Raw genomic sequence first — 17,143 nt, forward strand, 5'->3', positions numbered from 1 at the left:
AGTAAATTACAGTAATCGTCAACTATGCAGATGTGGAAATAATGCGTTACTGGGTAACGTTAATGGGTTCCTACACTCATGACATAGCCTAGCTAAGTGTTTTGAAAGTAACCGTAAAGGCCGTTCACACCAAGCACGATAACTATAAAGATAACGATAAAGATATAATTCTAAAAATCGTTCTCCATATTAAAGAATAACAGAGTTCACACCACAACTATAACGATAAAGATATGAGGAACGATATCGTTGGGATCACTTTCAGAACGATTTTTTTTCCAGCTGTCCAACGATAAAACACTGACAGCCAATCAGAATCCATTCTAATTTAAAGGTCTCGCGCATTTAAAATGGCAGATGACATTGCAGAGAAGTTAATCGTCGAGGTACAAAAAAATCCTCCACTGTTTGACAAGTCAAACCCCCTTTTCAAGGATACGTTAAAAAAGATGGATATATGGAAAGCAATCGGTCGTATCCTGGAAATAAATGGTGAGAAGTAGGCTATTAGCGATGAGATATTATGCAGTTTAGCATAGTGTAACAAAATTACCTCAGGTAGGCTATCCAGCGCTAGTTTTGACAACATTGCTGAAGTTGCAGTGAAAAAGGCGTTGTATATGTGGCAGTTCGCTCTCCTAAGCGCAACACAATACCAATTATGGCACAAAATAGACTACGCCACCCCGGAAAATGGGCCGGGGACCCGCTTGTACATCAAGTGCAAAGCACACAGATACGTGGTGACTGGGTCAGATAACAGACAACAAGGAAAACGTTTCGAATCGTTTATTAAATACAAATAAGAAACACAATACCAAAAGGCATAATACAAACATACATTAGAATAAATATATCAACCATAGCACTTATCCATTTCAGAATTGGGGGTTCGGTTCGTCTGCCCGGTAAACACTGCAACAATTAGTACTCTCACCACACAGCACCCCAATCACCCTCTGTGAACACTGCAAGCGATAAGCACACCACCACCACACCAGAAGACGTGGGCGTGGAGCTGGCACCCCAACTCTGAATAAAAGGAAGAAAGGACAAATTGAGACATAAGCAACCATACACACACACGCACACAGCACTTTCCACGTAATAGTCTTTTGGTTTGTGGACAGATGGAATCAGTTGTTTACACATAAAAGTAACCACTCACTGGCCAGCGCTCATTAATAGCTTTCCAACACTGCGTTGCCTGATGATTACAGTATTTTAAAAGTATACCCTTCTCCGGTCGGATTTAGAAATACATGTAAGACATTCAAAAACAGACAATAACAATTTTACAAACGTAAATACTTTCAATGACAATGTTTCAACTAAAACAATTCAAGTAGAAATGACAACTCAGTTATTCGCCGCTGTACCCCAGCCCGAAGATCAGCACTGAATTTGCTAGATTTGGGATGCGTCACTACGGCCGAAAATGCGCTATTGTTCCGGCCGTCTCAAGACGGATGAGAGATAAGAGAAGGTAGCCTATTAGTCAGATGATCACAACAAATACGCGGTTCCAGTAATAGTCACTGAGAAATGGTCGAGGAGTTTCCGGCAAGGGGAGACACAATCCAATCGGTCGTCACTAAGCCCAGCTACCCCCACCAAGCCTGCTGCAGCACCTTCCTCGTATCACTATCAAAAATACAACGCACAACGTTTGTAAATTTGAGTTTATGATCTCATTAACCGGACATTCAAATAGGTATGACTTACCGCTTGTTGGTGACTCGCACCACCCAGTGTACTCCGTAGAGTGCAAATTACTGGCTCGCCATGACGGGCGTTAAGCGACGCGTCTGATACTCCGCAGTCGCACTGTAAATTAAATGGGTCTTAACTTATCCTTCCCAACGCACATTAAAAATTAAGCAGCTACCAGTAATTCTTACCTCCCAATCCTAAACACTGCGCGCCCAAATGACGTCACGTCCAGAACCCAGAATGACGCGCTCCCTTAGACGCCATTCTCATCCCTTTTATATCCGCCACGCATACTGAACCCGCCCCTAATCCTTATCATGGTGGATCGCATCACCACATATACATAAAGGTGTTGACTAGGCGATGTTTTTATCCCATCATTGACAGCGCGGGCGCGCGCGTGCTTAGAATAAAAAGACCGTTATCGGTCGTTGGTGTGGATGCATATATAGTTATCTTTATCGTTATCTTTATAGTTATCGTGCTTGGTGTGAACGGGCCTTTAGTTCTGCTTACCGCAGGCTCTACACTTTCTCATCTCTGTCCTGATCCTCCTCACTATCTTCATCATCAGCCACTGGAGCTGATGAAGGTCCTGCTGCTGCAGAAAACATTTTGACACATTTTACAGCGTCTACTTGAAGGGCCTGTGTCTATTTTTCACGCTATTTCTCTGCACATTCCTTGTGACGAAAAAAAAAACACAGAAAAAGAATCTCCGGTAGTCCCGGTGGCCATGTACTTGCTGCCTGGGCATAGAGTGCATTTCACGCGAATATTTTTGTCCTTTTGAGCAATAAACTGAAAGTAATGTGAATATCGCCACTGGCCGAAACCCCCTGTCTCCGTCTCTGTCTCCGTCTCCATTTCCCGCTCCCCTTCGCACCAGCAGCTACGTCACTCAAATCGATCTCTATGACAACGGTGCAAGCGCACACACACACACACACACACACACACACACAGGCATGCATGCACCACTTAAACAGATCAGAGCTTTACACGCAGGCAAACACGGCTTGGGTAACGTAGGAAAGCGCATTCCTATAGTTTAGTAAAGTAGTGTAGTTACCGATATTTTTAGTGTAATGCGTTACTTTATTGCGTTACCCAAAAAAGTAATATCGTTACTGTAACTCGTTACCCCCAACACTGGTAATCAACAAGGTCTAATACCAAGCAAATATTATTTTATTTGTGTTTATTACGCATAAAACCTGACTGTGTGTCAGCGATAATAAAATCCAAAGTTCTCTTAATTCTAGAAGCTAATATAGAGGCTAAAATTGTAATTGCAATCTCCTTTGAATCATGTGTTATGGTACCAATGATATTCAAATGCAAAATTCTATTTGTTTTACCATGGAATTTTTCTAATTGAAAGAAATATGCCGAATTCTGTTCACCCTTTTCACATCTCTGTCTAGATCTAATGCCCCGCTATTATAAATATCCTCTAATTGGCTTTGAAGTGTGAATAACTCAAGATGTTCATTATCTTCCGTACAGACGGCGGTTTCATCTCCGCTGATAGTGTCCGGCATCGTTCAGTCTTTGCTCAAGTTTGTGGATTTTGGTGCTGTAAAAAGTTGGCGGTAGTTTTGCTGCTTTTCATGTCTGTTTTCAAGGCGTTTACTTCTTCAAACACAAAGTCAACTGATTTCTTAAAGGGGTACTCCACTTTAAAATGAAAATTCTGTCATCATATACTCACCCTCATGTTGTTTCAAACCTGTATGAATTTCTTTCTTCTGCTGAACAGAAAGGAAGATATTTAGAAGAATGTCAGTAACCAGACAGTTTCTGGTACCATTGACTTCCATAGTATATATTTTTTCCTAATATGGAAGTCAATGGTACCAGAAACTGTCTGGTTACTGACATTCTTCTAAATATCTTCCTTTCTGTTCAGCAGAAGAAAGAAATACATACAGGTTTGAAATAACATGAGGGTGAGTATATGATGACAGAATTTTCATTTTAAAGCGGAGTATCCCTTTAAGGCCCTCAATGCTCACAGTGTTGCTGGTAATCATTTTTCCAAGGTTGATTGTTTGACTGATGCTAAAGCCATCAAGAAGGCAGTCTTCAGCGAGAGGGGCTGGAGATCAGCTGACTCGAGCGACTCAAAGGGTGGGCCCTGAAGTGCCCTAAGGACTCTGGAGAGGTCCCAAGATGGGACCGAGCACGGGCGTGGAGGGTTCAGCATTCACTTAAAGTACAGATGTAGCAGATGTAGCAGGAGTAATACACACGTGCGGTGATTATTTTATTGGCTTTTGTAAAGTTGTGGAGGACATCCAGATATGATCACAGCATTGCATTAGTTTACACGCATCATCAGGAGACTTTCTGTAGAATGAGTTTTCATTTAACAATCGTTCTCTGTTCCAGATTCACTTCCCTGAAACAGCATGATTTCACTGTGGTGTAGAGATAGATCAGTATTTATTATGATCTTTTAGTTGAGATGTTGTTGTGTCACACTAATTAAGCCTGGTCATAATCCAGGTCTTGTCCTGAATTAGCTCATTAAAACTGGTAATCGACTGCTTTACACTGTCTGCTCATTACTGACACACTCAAACCACACACGAGACAAGGAGAGCCTTTTATTCTGCAATCGCCAGTGTCATACTCTGTTTTTAGATCATCAAAATACATGAAATTGTGTATCAAACACATACAAACTTAAAAAAAAAATCAAGATCATAAATTAAAATGTATAAATAGCAGCCTGAAGACAAAACACTCAATTCACAATAGAAGTAATCTCACAGCACCTGTGTTTAAATGTCCAGCAGAAAAACATATAAATTATAATTAAAAAATAAATTATTTGTTTCTTTGTTGTGTTGGAGCTGGATCTAAGGGTTTGGTTCTGGAGCTCAGGGGCTGGTTCTAGAGCTCAGGGACCGGTTTTGGAGCTCAGGGGCCGGTTCTGGAGCTCAGGGGCCGGTTCTGGATCTCGGGGCAGGTTCTGGAGCTCAGGTGTTGGAGCCCGGAGCCGGTTCTGGATCTAAGGGCCAGTTCTGGAGCTCAGGTGTTGGAGCCGGAGCCGGTTCTGGACCTCAGGAGCCGGTTCTGGAGCTCAGGTACCGCAGCACGGGCCCCGGTAGCGGCAGCGAGTCAATGGACCTCAGTCTCCGGGTCCCCAGCTGCTCTCGGACCCTCAGCCGGCACAGGTGCATCAGGGGCCGAGGGGACGCTGCAAACACACAGATACACTCACACACTCATCATCCTCACACTGTAACTGACCTGAGTATTATTGTGTGTATGAAAGTCTCAAAATCAACAAACACAACTGAAAATAATAATTCCTAACTGAAGTTGTCTTCTATGTACGAAACAAAGGAAAGCATGAAAGACAAACAGAATTTATATTATAAAGCCGCTGTGGTTGAACGGTTCCTCCCGATCAGGCTGATAGTGTCAGGGGAAAAAGAAATAAAGCAGCATGTGTGTCCTTCATCTAATTTGACTGGCAAATGTGTTGCGGCTCCTAAAGCAGATCATGAAGACTCACATGTTCTGTCGCGGATGCTGGGCCATTCGGGAGCGTCGCGGAGCAGAGCCGTGGTTCTGCTGCACAGCTGAACGTTCCCCACACACTCCAGCAGCAGATCCACGACCTCAGCAGCGGACCGGCTCCAGCGGGGCGACGAGATCCAGGAGCAGAACTGGCACACAACACACAGACACACAGCACACAGACACACAGACACACAACATTTATTAAACAACAAAAACAACATTTAGAAATGTTACTGGTAGTCACTGTATGAAGAGTTTTGGGGTATAATATGTCACAGTTTACTTTATTTTTTTTCTCCTCACTTACATAAATCAACTATAGTGTCCTGATCACACTATATAAAAAATCATATCTGGTGAATAATCTGAATAATGTTGGTTTTGACTCTCGATTGCCTTGGCTTGATATGTTTTAATGAGTCGCATTTTCCCTACATCCAAAGAGCATCGGGATACAGATTTTACACCCCGTGCAGCAGTTTTTTGCACTCACTGTCTTCAGAATGAATCGTTAATCGCAATTATCTGTATGACAGTTAATATTCAACACCAAATTCATGATCATGGCAGGCGTGAGAATCACTGCTGTAAACTTCCTCAAATGTGAGACTGTGAAAGCCTCATTACTCAGATCATTGCCCAGCTATCATCCCGGTTCACTGATGTCACCTGTAGCCCGGGCTCAGAGCGGCTCCGGCCGGCGTGCTCCTCCCGCGGGGGTGTGTGTGTGTGTGGTGTGAAGCAGGGCCGGGCGTCGCAGCCGTGCTCCAGCAGACAGCGCAGGACGCTGAGGGTGTGTGTGTGTGTGAGCAGCGCGGGGAGGGCCTCCACACGGGCCCCGTGCTCCAGCAGCAGCGCTACGCTCTCCACACACCCCCGCTCCGCCGCTAGCAGCAGCACCTGCTCCGCGTCAGGATCGGCTCCGGCCCTCAGCAGCTCCGCGGCCGCCTGCGTGTTCCCGGCGGAGACGGCACCAAGCAGAGCCGAGCCGCAGCCGGAGGAGCGCCGCATGTTCACGTCACAGCCCGAGCGGATCAGCACGCGCAGGGTGTTCAGCTGGTTGTTCTCCGCGGACAGATGGAGCGGAGAGACGCCACTCTCCCGTAACCGCACACGGCTGCTGAGCGGCAGCAACAGGGAAACTATCCTGTGGGAAACATGAGGAACGCGCTTAATACAGCAAACAATCATTCTTTCAATCAAGACACCATTGAAAATGCTGGTTGATGTTATCAAATTGAACTAAAACTTGCAGATTTTGATCACAACTTCCCAAATTGATCATTTTTTCCCACCTTCTTACACTTGTGTTTGCAGTCAAAAATGACCAGCCTACAAAAAACTGTGTGTAACTCTGTGTTATTGCCACATATTAGATTCAATCTTTTGATCAACTGGTTTTCTTACTCTGAAATGTTAATTGTGAAATTGAAGAGGGAACGAGTCGCTGCGTTGATTGATGCTGAGGGAACGCTGAGGGAACGCTTCACGTGATGATGTCTTGAAGCACATGTGTAATCAGTCCAATGGTGTGGTGGAACGTGAGGCGGGTGACGTCATGATCCAGGACACTATAAAGCTGCCCAAACAAAGCAGCGCTAGCTTCGTAAAGTCTGAAGTCGTCGCTGACAGGCACATTGGAGATATGGCATGGAGACGCAGCGTCTCGTTCCCTCTTCAGGGAACCGGGGTTACAGTCGTAAGTGAGGCGGTCCTTTTCAAGGGAACTCGCGCTACGTCGAGTGACGCTGAGCAAACGCCACCATAGCGAGTAGTGTCTGTCCAGTGTGGAATCATAAGGAGCAGTGCTAGGACGAGAGCACCTGGGACCCTGAGTCCATGTTCAAAGAGTAGAACCGCACAAATGTGGGTGAGGTGAAATCCTCACCACCCTGCCGCATCACAGACATCTTGGAGAGCAACTCCTGTCATAAGGGCCTTGGAGGCCGCCATACGCGGAAGAACGTCACAGAGGAAGCACATCACAGTGCTCACAGCTAGCACCCTCGAGCTCCTCACCCAAACAAGCTACACAAAACATGTGTGTCCCCACCCGTTAAATAACGCGGGCAGGGGTGCACACACATCCTAAACTGCTGCTTGCTCGCCATGACTTTGTATATATATATAGTGATATATAGTGTCCTGGTTCGTGACGTCACCCGCCTCTAACGTTCTGCCGCACCATTGGACTGATTTCACATGTGCTTTAAGACGTCAGCTCACAAAACGTTTCCTCAGAGTCAATCGAGAACAATCTGATCAAACAATAGAATCCAATATTTGATGATGATAATATAGCATAACGAGAGATATATAAGCAATCTTTGAGCCGGAAACACCAAATGGTGTGAAGGGTTTTGAAAGCAGAGCTGAGTGACAGTGAGCATGTGGTGTTTGTGTCAGCTGTCGAGCCACCGTCACGCGTCACACACAGCTGCTGATCACAGTCCTGTTCCTGGAGATCTGCAGAGTTCCACAGCCGTGATCACACACAACTGGAGCAGCTGATGAAGATCAGGTGTGTGTGTCAGATCTCCAGGAGCAGGTGTGGTGTATGATCAGACTCAAGATCTCCAGGAGCAGGTGTGGTGTATCTGCTGATCACTGTCCTGTTCCTGGAGATCTGCAGAGTTCAGCAGCTGTGATCACACACACCTGGAGCAGCTGATGAAGATCAGGTGTGTGTGTCAGATCTCCAGGAGCAGGTGTGGTGTATGATCAGACTCAAGATCTCCAGGAGCAGGTGTGGTGTATGATCAGACTCACTCCTCGTGCCCGTGCTGGCTGGCGACGTGCAGTGGCAGAAGGCCGGCACTGCAGGGTTTGTTGGCGTCGGCGTGATGCTGGAGCAGAAGCTTGACGGTTTCCCCGTGACCGTGTCTGCAGGCTTCCGTTAAAGCCGTGTTTCCATCACACGTCTGGAGGTTCACGCCGGCACCTGGCAGGACAAAACACACAAGCCATCCTTTAACATCGGGAAATAAATGTCCTATGAACACAAACAATGTCCTGTTCTGGGATTTATATCTGCTGCTGTACTGGCCTGTCCTGCTATTAGTTTGTGGATATTCTGAATCTATCATATTCATTCGTTTATTCATGTCACGGTAAAATATTAATTTGAAGAACTTCAGGCATATTCACAGATGATCAGATAGATCCTCATATCTGAAGAAATGACACTCATGACTGAGTATTTTGTGATTTAGTAAATGTTTGCAGCATACACAATTATGCTTTATATGAAGAGCGTACAAAATACTCAAAAATAATCTTAAACTTCTTTGTCAAATTAAATATTATATGAGCTGTTTATTTTTATTGGGTTTGTCATTTTTGGGATACACCAACAAGTATTGTGAATATTTAGCCTATATTAAGCTGTAATTAAGTAAGGGTTAGTTCATTTAAACATCTATGTTATTGATAAATTTACAATTACTTTAAATTAAAGAAAAATACGAGTTTGATTTGTCTTATTTGTTTATTTGTCTTAAAATAAGAAGAGTTGGATTGACAAGTGCAATCAAGCTACATATACAGCTAAATATTGTGTTTAGTGTTTTTCACAATGAAAATCAATTCATTAAATTGTCAAGATTAAGATGTTGTATGATTTTAATTGTTAAATGCAGTGGGGAAGGTCGAGGCCTCTGACAGACTGAAATCACAATTTTATAGATTTAGGGTTGGTTTGTTTAGGGTTTAAAACTAGCTTTGCTTTAAACTTAAGTAAATTTTCCCTGAAAAAAGTTTATAATATTTCAAATAGGTCTTGCTACAGAAAACATGGAATTTGGGTTTCTAAAGTTTTTAAGAACAGTCACATGACACCAAAGTCAAGCCTATTGCTTAAACTACTATTCTCATTAACATATGATTTTAAAGTCATTGGATTTTTTGAGAGAATCCAAAAGCATGAGGTTCAGTACCGTTCCGGATCAGGTACGCAAGCGCTTCTGTCCGTCCGTGTCGCGCGGCTTCGATGGCGGGTGTGACATCGTCAGCGTTACGGGCGTCTACGGCGGCTCTGGCCTGCAGGAGCATCTGGCAGAGTGTGATGTTGTTCCGTCTCGCGGCTTCATGCAGTGCCGTCCAACCTCGCCGACAGCGCTGATTCACTGATGCTCCACACGCTAGCAGCAGCTCCACCATACCGACACACTCCTGCTCGCACGCTGCACATGAGGAGAAACATACACACTCGTTTACTCCATACTGACACACTCCTTCTTGCACGCTTCACATAAGAAATATACACACTCGTTCACTTCATACCGACACACTCCTGCTTGCACGCTGCACATGAGGAGAAACATACACACTCGTTCACTTCATACCGACACACTCCTGCTTGCACGCTGCACATGAGGAGAAATATACATACTCGTTTATTCCATACTGACACACTCCTGCTCGCACGCTGGACATGAGGAGAAACATTCACACACGTTTACTCCATACCGACACACTCCTGCTCGCACACTGCACATGAGGAGAAACATACACACACGTTTACTCCATACTGACACACTCCTGCTCGCATGCTGCACATGAGAAACATACACACACGTTTACTCCATACCGACACACTCCTGCTCGCACGCTGCACAGGAGGAGAAACATACACACACGTTTACTCCATACCGACACACTCCTGCTCGCACGCTGCACAGGAGGAGAAACATACACACAAGTTTACTCATACCGACACACTCCTGCTCGCACGCTGCACATGAGGAGAAACATACACACTCGTTTACTCCATACTGACACACTCCTTCTCGCATGCTGCACATGAGAAATATACACACTCGTTTACTCCATAACGACACACTCCTGCTTGCATGCTGCACATGAGGAGAAACACACACACTCGTTTACTCCATACCGACACACTCCTGCTCGCACGCTGCACATGAGGAGAAACATACACACTCGTTTACTCCATACCGACACACTCCTGCTCGCACGCTGGACATGAGGAGAAACATTCACACACGTTTACTCCATACCGACACACTCCTGCTCGCACGCTGGACATGAGGAGAAACATACACACACATTCACTCCATACCGACAAAATCCTGCTCGCACGCTGGACATGAGGAGAAACATACACACACGTTTACTCCATACCGACACACTCCTGCTCGCACGCTGGACATGAGGAGAAACATTCACACACGTTTACTCCATACCGACACACTCCTGCTCGCACGCTGGACATGAGGAGAAACATACACACACATTCACTCCATACCGACACAATCCTGCTCGCACGCTGGACATGAGGAGAAACTTACACGCACGTTTACTCCATACCGATACACTCCTGCTCGCACGCTGCACATGAGAAACATACACACGTTTACTCCATACCGACACACTCCTGCGCGCATGCATCACATGAGGAGAAACATACACACACGTTTACTCCATACCGACACACTCCTGCTCGCACGCTGCACATGAGGAGAAACATACACACACGTTTACTCCATACTGACACACTCCTGCTCGCACGCATCACATGAGAAACATACACACACGTTTACTCCATACCGACACACTCCTGCTCGCACGCTGCACATGAAGAGAAACATACACACACGTTTACTCCATACCGACACACTCCTGCTCGCACGCTGCACATGAGGAGAAACATACACACACGTTTACTCCATACCGACACACTCCTGCTCGTACGCTGCACATGAGGAGAAACATACACACACATTTACTCCATACTGACACACTCCTGCTCGCACGCTGCACAGGAGGAGAAACATTCAAACACGTTTACTCCATACCGACACACTCCTGCTCGCACGCTGCACAGGAGGAGAAACATACACACACGTTTACTCCATACCGACACACTCCTGCTCGCACTCTGCACATGAGGAGAAACACACACACACGTTTATTCCATACCGACACACTCCTGCTCGCACGCTGCACATGAAGAGAAACACACACACACATTTACTCCATACCGACACACTCCTGCTCGCACGCTGGACATGAGGAGAAACATACACACACATTTACTCCATACCGACACAATCCTGCTCGCACGCTGGACATGAGGAGAAACATACACACACGTTTACTCCATACCGACACACTCCTGCTCGCACGCTGCACATGAGAAACATACACACACGTTTACTCCATACCGACACACTCCTGCGCGCACGCATCACATGAGGAGAAACACACACACACGTTTACTCCATACCGACACACTCCTGCTCGCACGCATCACATGAGGAGAAACATACACACACGTTTACTCCATACCGACACACTCCTGCTCGCACGCTGCACATGAGGAGAAACATACACACACGTTTACTCCATACCGACACACTCCTGCTCGCACGCTGCACATGAGGAGAAACATACACACACGTTTACTCCATACCGACACACTCCTGCTCGCAGGCTGCACAGGAGGAGAAACATACACACACGTTTACTCCATACCGACACACTCCTGCTCGCACGCTGCACAGGAGGAGAAACATACACACACGTTTACTCCATACCGACACACTCCTGCTCGCACGTTGCACATGAGGAGAAACATACACAGACATTTACTCCATACTGACACACTCCTGCTCGCACGCTGCACAGGAGGAGAAACATACACACACGTTTACTCCATACTGACACACTCCTGCTCGCACGCTGCACAGGAGGAGAAATATACACACACGTTTACTCCATACCGACACACTCCTGCTCGCAAGCTGCACATGAGGAGAAACATACACACACGTTTACTCCATACCGACACACTCCTGCTCGCACGCTGCACATGAGGAGAAACATACACACACCTTTTCCCTCCATCCCGACACACTCCTGCTCGCACGCATCACATGAGGAGAAACATACACACACGTTTACTCCATACCGACACACTCCTGCTCGCACGCTGCACATGAGGAGAAACATACACACACGTTTACTCCATACCGACACACTCCTGCTCGCACGCTGCACATGAGGAGAAACATACACACTCGTTTACTCCATACCGACACACTCCTGCTTGCACGCTGCACATGAGGAGAAACATACACACACGTTTACTCCATACGACACACTCCTGCTCGCACGCTGCACATGAGGAGAAACATACACACACGTTTACTCCATACCGACACACTCCTGCTTGCATGCTGGACATGAGGAGAAACATACACACACGTTTACTCCATACCGACACACTCCTGCTCGCACGCTGGACATGAGGAGAAACATACACACACGTTTACTCCATACCGACACACTCCTGCTCGCACGCTGGACATGAGGAGAAACATACACACACGTTTACTCCATACCGACACACTCCTGCTCGCACGCTGGACATGAGGAGAAACATACACACACGTTTACTCCATACCGACACACTCCTGCTCGCACGCTGGACATGAGGAGAAACATACACACACGTTTACTCCATACCGACACACTCCTGCTCGCACGCTACACATGAGGAGAAACATACACACACGTTTACTCCATACCGACATACTCCTGCTCGCACGCTGCAAATGAGGAGAAACATTCCAGTTACACTTAATGTTGACACATTTTTTTCTGGTGAAATAAAAAGGAACGTAAACAACTAAAGGAATAGAAAAAAGGAAGCAAGGAAAGAAATTGAGGAAAGGAACAGAGGAAATGAAGAGAGGAAAGAAAACGAGGAAAGGAAGTGCGGAAAGGAAGAGAGGAAAGGAAGAGAGGAAAGGAAGCGAGGAAAGGAAGAGAGGAAAGGAAGAGAGGAAAGGAAGCGAGTAAAGGAAGAGAGGAAAGGAAGCGAGGAAAGGAAGAGAGGAAAGGAAGCGAGTAAAGGAAGCAAGGAAAGGAAGAGAGGAAAGGAAGAGAGGAAAGGAAGCAAGAAAAGGAAGAGAGGAAAGGACGCGAGGAAAGGAAGCGAGGAAAGGAAGAGAGGAAAGGAAGCGAGTAAAGGAAGAGTGGAAAGGAAGCGAGTAAAGGAAGAGAGGAAAGGAAGCGAGGAAAGGAAGAGAGGAAAAGAAGAGAGGAAAGGAAGAGAGGAAAGGATGCGAGTAAAGGAAGCGAGTAAAGGAAGGAAGAGAGGAAAGGAAGCGAGGAAAGGAAGGAAGAGAGGAAAGGAAGTGAGTAAAGGAAGAGAGGAAAGGAAGTGAGGAAAGGAAGGAAGAGAGGAAAGGAAAGGAAGCGATTTCCTGTGGGAAATGAATCCCACAGGAACGCAGACATACTGATAAAATGACCCGAATTACCTCAATGACCTAAATGACCTGAATGAGCTGAACGACTTGAATGACCCCTGAACGACCTGAATGACCCCTGAACAACCTGTATGACCTCAATGACCTGACTGACCTGAATGACCCGATTGGCCTGAACGACCTGTATGACCTCAATGACCTGACTGACATGAATGACCCAAATGAACGCACCTTTATGACCCCTGAATGACCTGTATGACCTCAATGACCTGACTGACCTGAATGACCCGATTGACCCGAAAGACCTGAACGACCTGTATGACCTCAATGACCTGACTGACCTGAATGACCCAAATGAACGCACCTTTATGACCCCTGAATGACCCGTATGACCTCAATGACCTGACTGACCTGAATGACCCGATTGACCCGAATGACCTGAACGACCTGTATGACCTCAATGACCTGACTGACCCAAATGAACGCACCTTTATGACCCCTGAATGACCCGTATGACCTCAATGACCTGACTGACCTGAATGACCCGATTGACCCGAATGACCTGAACGACCTGTATGACCTCAATGACCTGACTGACCTGAATGACCCAAATGAACGCACCTTTATGACCCCTGAATGACCTGTATGACCTCAATGACCTGACTGACCTGAATGACCCAAATGAACGCACCTTTATAAAGCGTCGTCTCTTTGTTCTTGTTGCTGATATCAGGGTCGGCTCCTGCTTCCAGAAGAATCCTCACACAGTCCAGGTGTCGTCCGTGAACCGCGATCATCAGAGCCGTCTGTTCCTGAAGCGTCCGCTTGTCCACACACACGCCTCGAGCTGCACACGCACACACACACACACCATTAATCAGCACACGCATCAGGTCTGCTGTAGATGACCAATGACTAGCACAGTAAAACACAACACTAGAGCGGCTCAACCTGTTCAACAAGTGCATGGGTTTGTTTTCTGGAAATTCCTCAGAAAGGTTAGAGAGAAACAGCCTGTGGCACTTCAAGTGTGTGTGAGACAGTAATTTAGAACTCAAGTGTGTGTGAGACAGTGATTTAGAACTCAAGTGTGTGTGAGACAGTGATTTACCTTTCAGCAGCGCTTGAACACAGAGTGTCTGCCCGCAGTGAGCGGCTTCATGCAGTGCCGTCCAGTCGTCAGCGTCACACACCGATGCTAGTGCCCTGACTTGCTGCACATCTCCTCTCCGCACTGCACAGATCAGCCTGAGAGAGAACAGATCATCACTGACGGGGCTAGTCGTCACAGGGGCTCACAGACGGGGCTCACAGACGGGGCTAGTCGTCACAGGGGCTCACAGACGGGGCTAGTCGTCACAGGGGCTCACAGATGGGGCTAGTCGTCACAGGGGCTCAGAGACGGGGCTAGTCGTCACGGGGCTAGTCGCCACAGGGGCTCACAGACGGGGAGAGTCGTCACAGGAGCTCACAGACGGGGCTAGTCGTCACAGGGGCTCACAGACGGAGCTAGTCGTCACAGGGGCTCACAGACGGGGCTAGTCGTCACAGGGGCTCACAGACGGAGCTAGTCGTCACAGGGGCTCAGAGCCGGGGCTAGTCGTCACAGCGGCTCACAGACGGGGCTAGTCGACACAGGGGCTCACAGATGGGGCTAGTTGTCACAGGGGCTCACAGACGGGGCTAGTCGTCACAGCGGCTCAGAGACCGTGGCTGGTCGTCACAGGGACTCACAGACGGGGCTTGTCGTCACAGGGACTCACAGACGGGGCTAGTCGTCACAGGGACTCACAGACGGGGCTAGTCGTCACAGGGACTCACAGACGGGGCTAGTCGTCACAGGGGCTCAGAGCCGGGGCTAGTCATCACAGGGGCTCAGAGGCCGGGGCTAGTCGTCACAGGGGCTCAGAGGCCGGGGCTAGTCGTCACAGAGACTCAGTCTCATAAATGCTTGGTTTCTCCAGCAGTGCTTTTTTAGAAATCTCTTAAACTGAAATATTTTATTGAGTTCTGTCCTCCAGGCTAGATTTACAGTATAATCCTATTTTTGTAATATCTACGAAATAAAATAAACGCACACAGACATCCATTAAGACTATACAATTAAGGCAACTTTTCTCTTTGCATGTTTCATTAATTGTATTTCCTAGTCGTTTTACTGTTCACATGTGGCCATAAAACCCGTAATATGGATTTGAATGGCAGGTTCCAGTGTGACAGCTTACCCCGTGCACAGATTACTCGCTATAGCGGTCTCGATGCGAATGTGTCTAAAGAGACATTTAAAACTCAACACATACTGAGAAACACTGAGTGTGACAACTAGCCCCGTCTCCAGAAGATCAACACAGAACATGGTGAGATTGAGCTGTCACAAAACACCCGATTTAAAGTGACAGCTGAAGGTCATGCAGGAACAAACCTGTCACACACCTGCCATATTCTGATACTATAAACTAAACTGAACCATTTGAGCTCGTTCTGTTGATGAATAAACTGCCACAGTAACACACACACACACACACACACACACACACTGAAGGACTCACTCTGTCGGCTCGATGTCTCTCTCAGATGATGAGGTTTTCTGCGGCGATGAGTTTCGTTTTTTGTCATTTGTTCGAAATAAGGAGATATATTCGGCATAAGTGAATCGTGTCATCGTGTCGTGTTATTGTCACACAGCGCGCGTGGACAGACAAAGGCGCGCGCGCGTGTGAGTGTGTGTGTGTGTGTGTGTGTGTGTGTGTGTGTGTGCGTGTGTGTGTGTGTGTTCAGCGCTCAGCTGTTCGTTCACTGGGTTAATTTTAGTTCGTCTTGACACGTGAGGACTGGAGTTTACCTTATTTGTCTGTCCACTTCACCAGCTCAGATAATGTGATAATAGCAGCGCTTACAGTGGAATTACTGAGAAATGAGGAAAACATGTTTATTCATGTTCAGATCACATATCAGGTCTTGTTTAGATTCCTCGGAAAGAGAAAAAGAAAGAGAAAGAGAAGAAAATACTACATAAGAACTGACACTTCTAGTTCAGATTCTGGATCTGTCATCATTCCACATTAGTGTGTGTATTCTCTGATGTCTCGTCACGCGTGTCAGATGATGACGACAGCAGTGTTACTGCACATGTCAGCCTTTTTGTTTGTTACATATTTAGGCAAACCGGTTTTCTGCTTATATGCAAATGTATTAGTGAGGAAATGGTAAAGAAACTATGGACTGTGTTTAAAATCATGCAGTGTGTTCACATGTGTGACTCCTCATCATGTGTGATGTTCAGATCTGCTGCTCTGATGCCTTTTATGGACACGATCCTCAGTTCAGCTTCACTTCCACACACACACACACACACACACACACACACACACACACACACACACACACACGATCCTCAGTTCAGCTTCACTTCCACTCGAGACATTTATCATCACTGTCACTGATCACATTCACACACACACTCACTCGCACACACACACACACACACACACACACACACACACACACACACACACACACACACACACACACACACACACACACACACACACACTGAAAAGAAAACGACACAGCTCAGTCTAGTCTCACACACACTCTCTCTGAACACGTCAAAGCTCCTGAGTTAATATCATCACACTGTATGCTGAATTAAAGAC

At 46.6% G+C, this 17,143-nt stretch overlaps 1 protein-coding gene and 1 long non-coding RNA gene across 2 annotated transcripts; both read right to left on the bottom strand.

Annotated features, from left to right (window-relative positions):
- Positions 1–774: 774 nt before the first annotated feature.
- Positions 775–2,019, bottom strand: LOC309491636. Its single transcript, XR_014203223.1, has 3 exons — positions 1,902–2,019; positions 1,726–1,827; positions 775–1,644 (listed from the first exon to the last, which is right to left on the bottom strand). It is a non-coding gene; the product is annotated as an uncharacterized lncRNA (long non-coding RNA).
- Positions 2,020–4,312: 2,293 nt separating this feature from the next.
- On the bottom strand, positions 4,313–16,571 carry LOC309491634 (ankyrin repeat and SOCS box protein 2-like). Its single transcript, XM_082190688.1, has 8 exons — positions 16,037–16,571; positions 14,599–14,735; positions 14,179–14,334; positions 9,186–9,431; positions 8,020–8,191; positions 5,920–6,397; positions 5,243–5,396; positions 4,313–4,921 (listed from the first exon to the last, which is right to left on the bottom strand). Exons 1-8 carry the CDS (start codon positions 16,147–16,149, stop codon positions 4,785–4,787), a joined length of 1,593 nt encoding a protein of 530 aa, XP_082046814.1. The 5' UTR covers positions 16,150–16,571; the 3' UTR covers positions 4,313–4,784.
- Between the last annotated feature and the right edge of the window lie 572 nt (positions 16,572–17,143).

The sequence above is a fragment of the Leuciscus leuciscus genome (genome assembly GCF_965113295.1).
Source record: "Leuciscus leuciscus genome assembly, contig: HAP1_SCAFFOLD_393, whole genome shotgun sequence".
NCBI classification, from domain to species: domain Eukaryota; kingdom Metazoa; phylum Chordata; class Actinopteri; order Cypriniformes; family Leuciscidae; genus Leuciscus; species Leuciscus leuciscus.

What these genes read in the sequence shown, in the direction of transcription:
- LOC309491634 (XM_082190688.1), bottom strand. Translation starts at nt 16,149, where the DNA reads ATGACACGATTCACTTATGCCGAATATATCTCCTTATTTCGAACAAAT. An exon ending in AGAGACATCGAGCCGACAGA is followed by an intron (nt 14,736 to 16,036) that starts GTGAGTCCTTCA and finishes GTTCTCTCTCAG; the next exon opens with GCTGATCTGTGCAGTGCGGA. An exon ending in TGTTCAAGCGCTGCTGAAAG is followed by an intron (nt 14,335 to 14,598) that starts GTAAATCACTGT and finishes GTGCGTGTGCAG; the next exon opens with CTCGAGGCGTGTGTGTGGAC.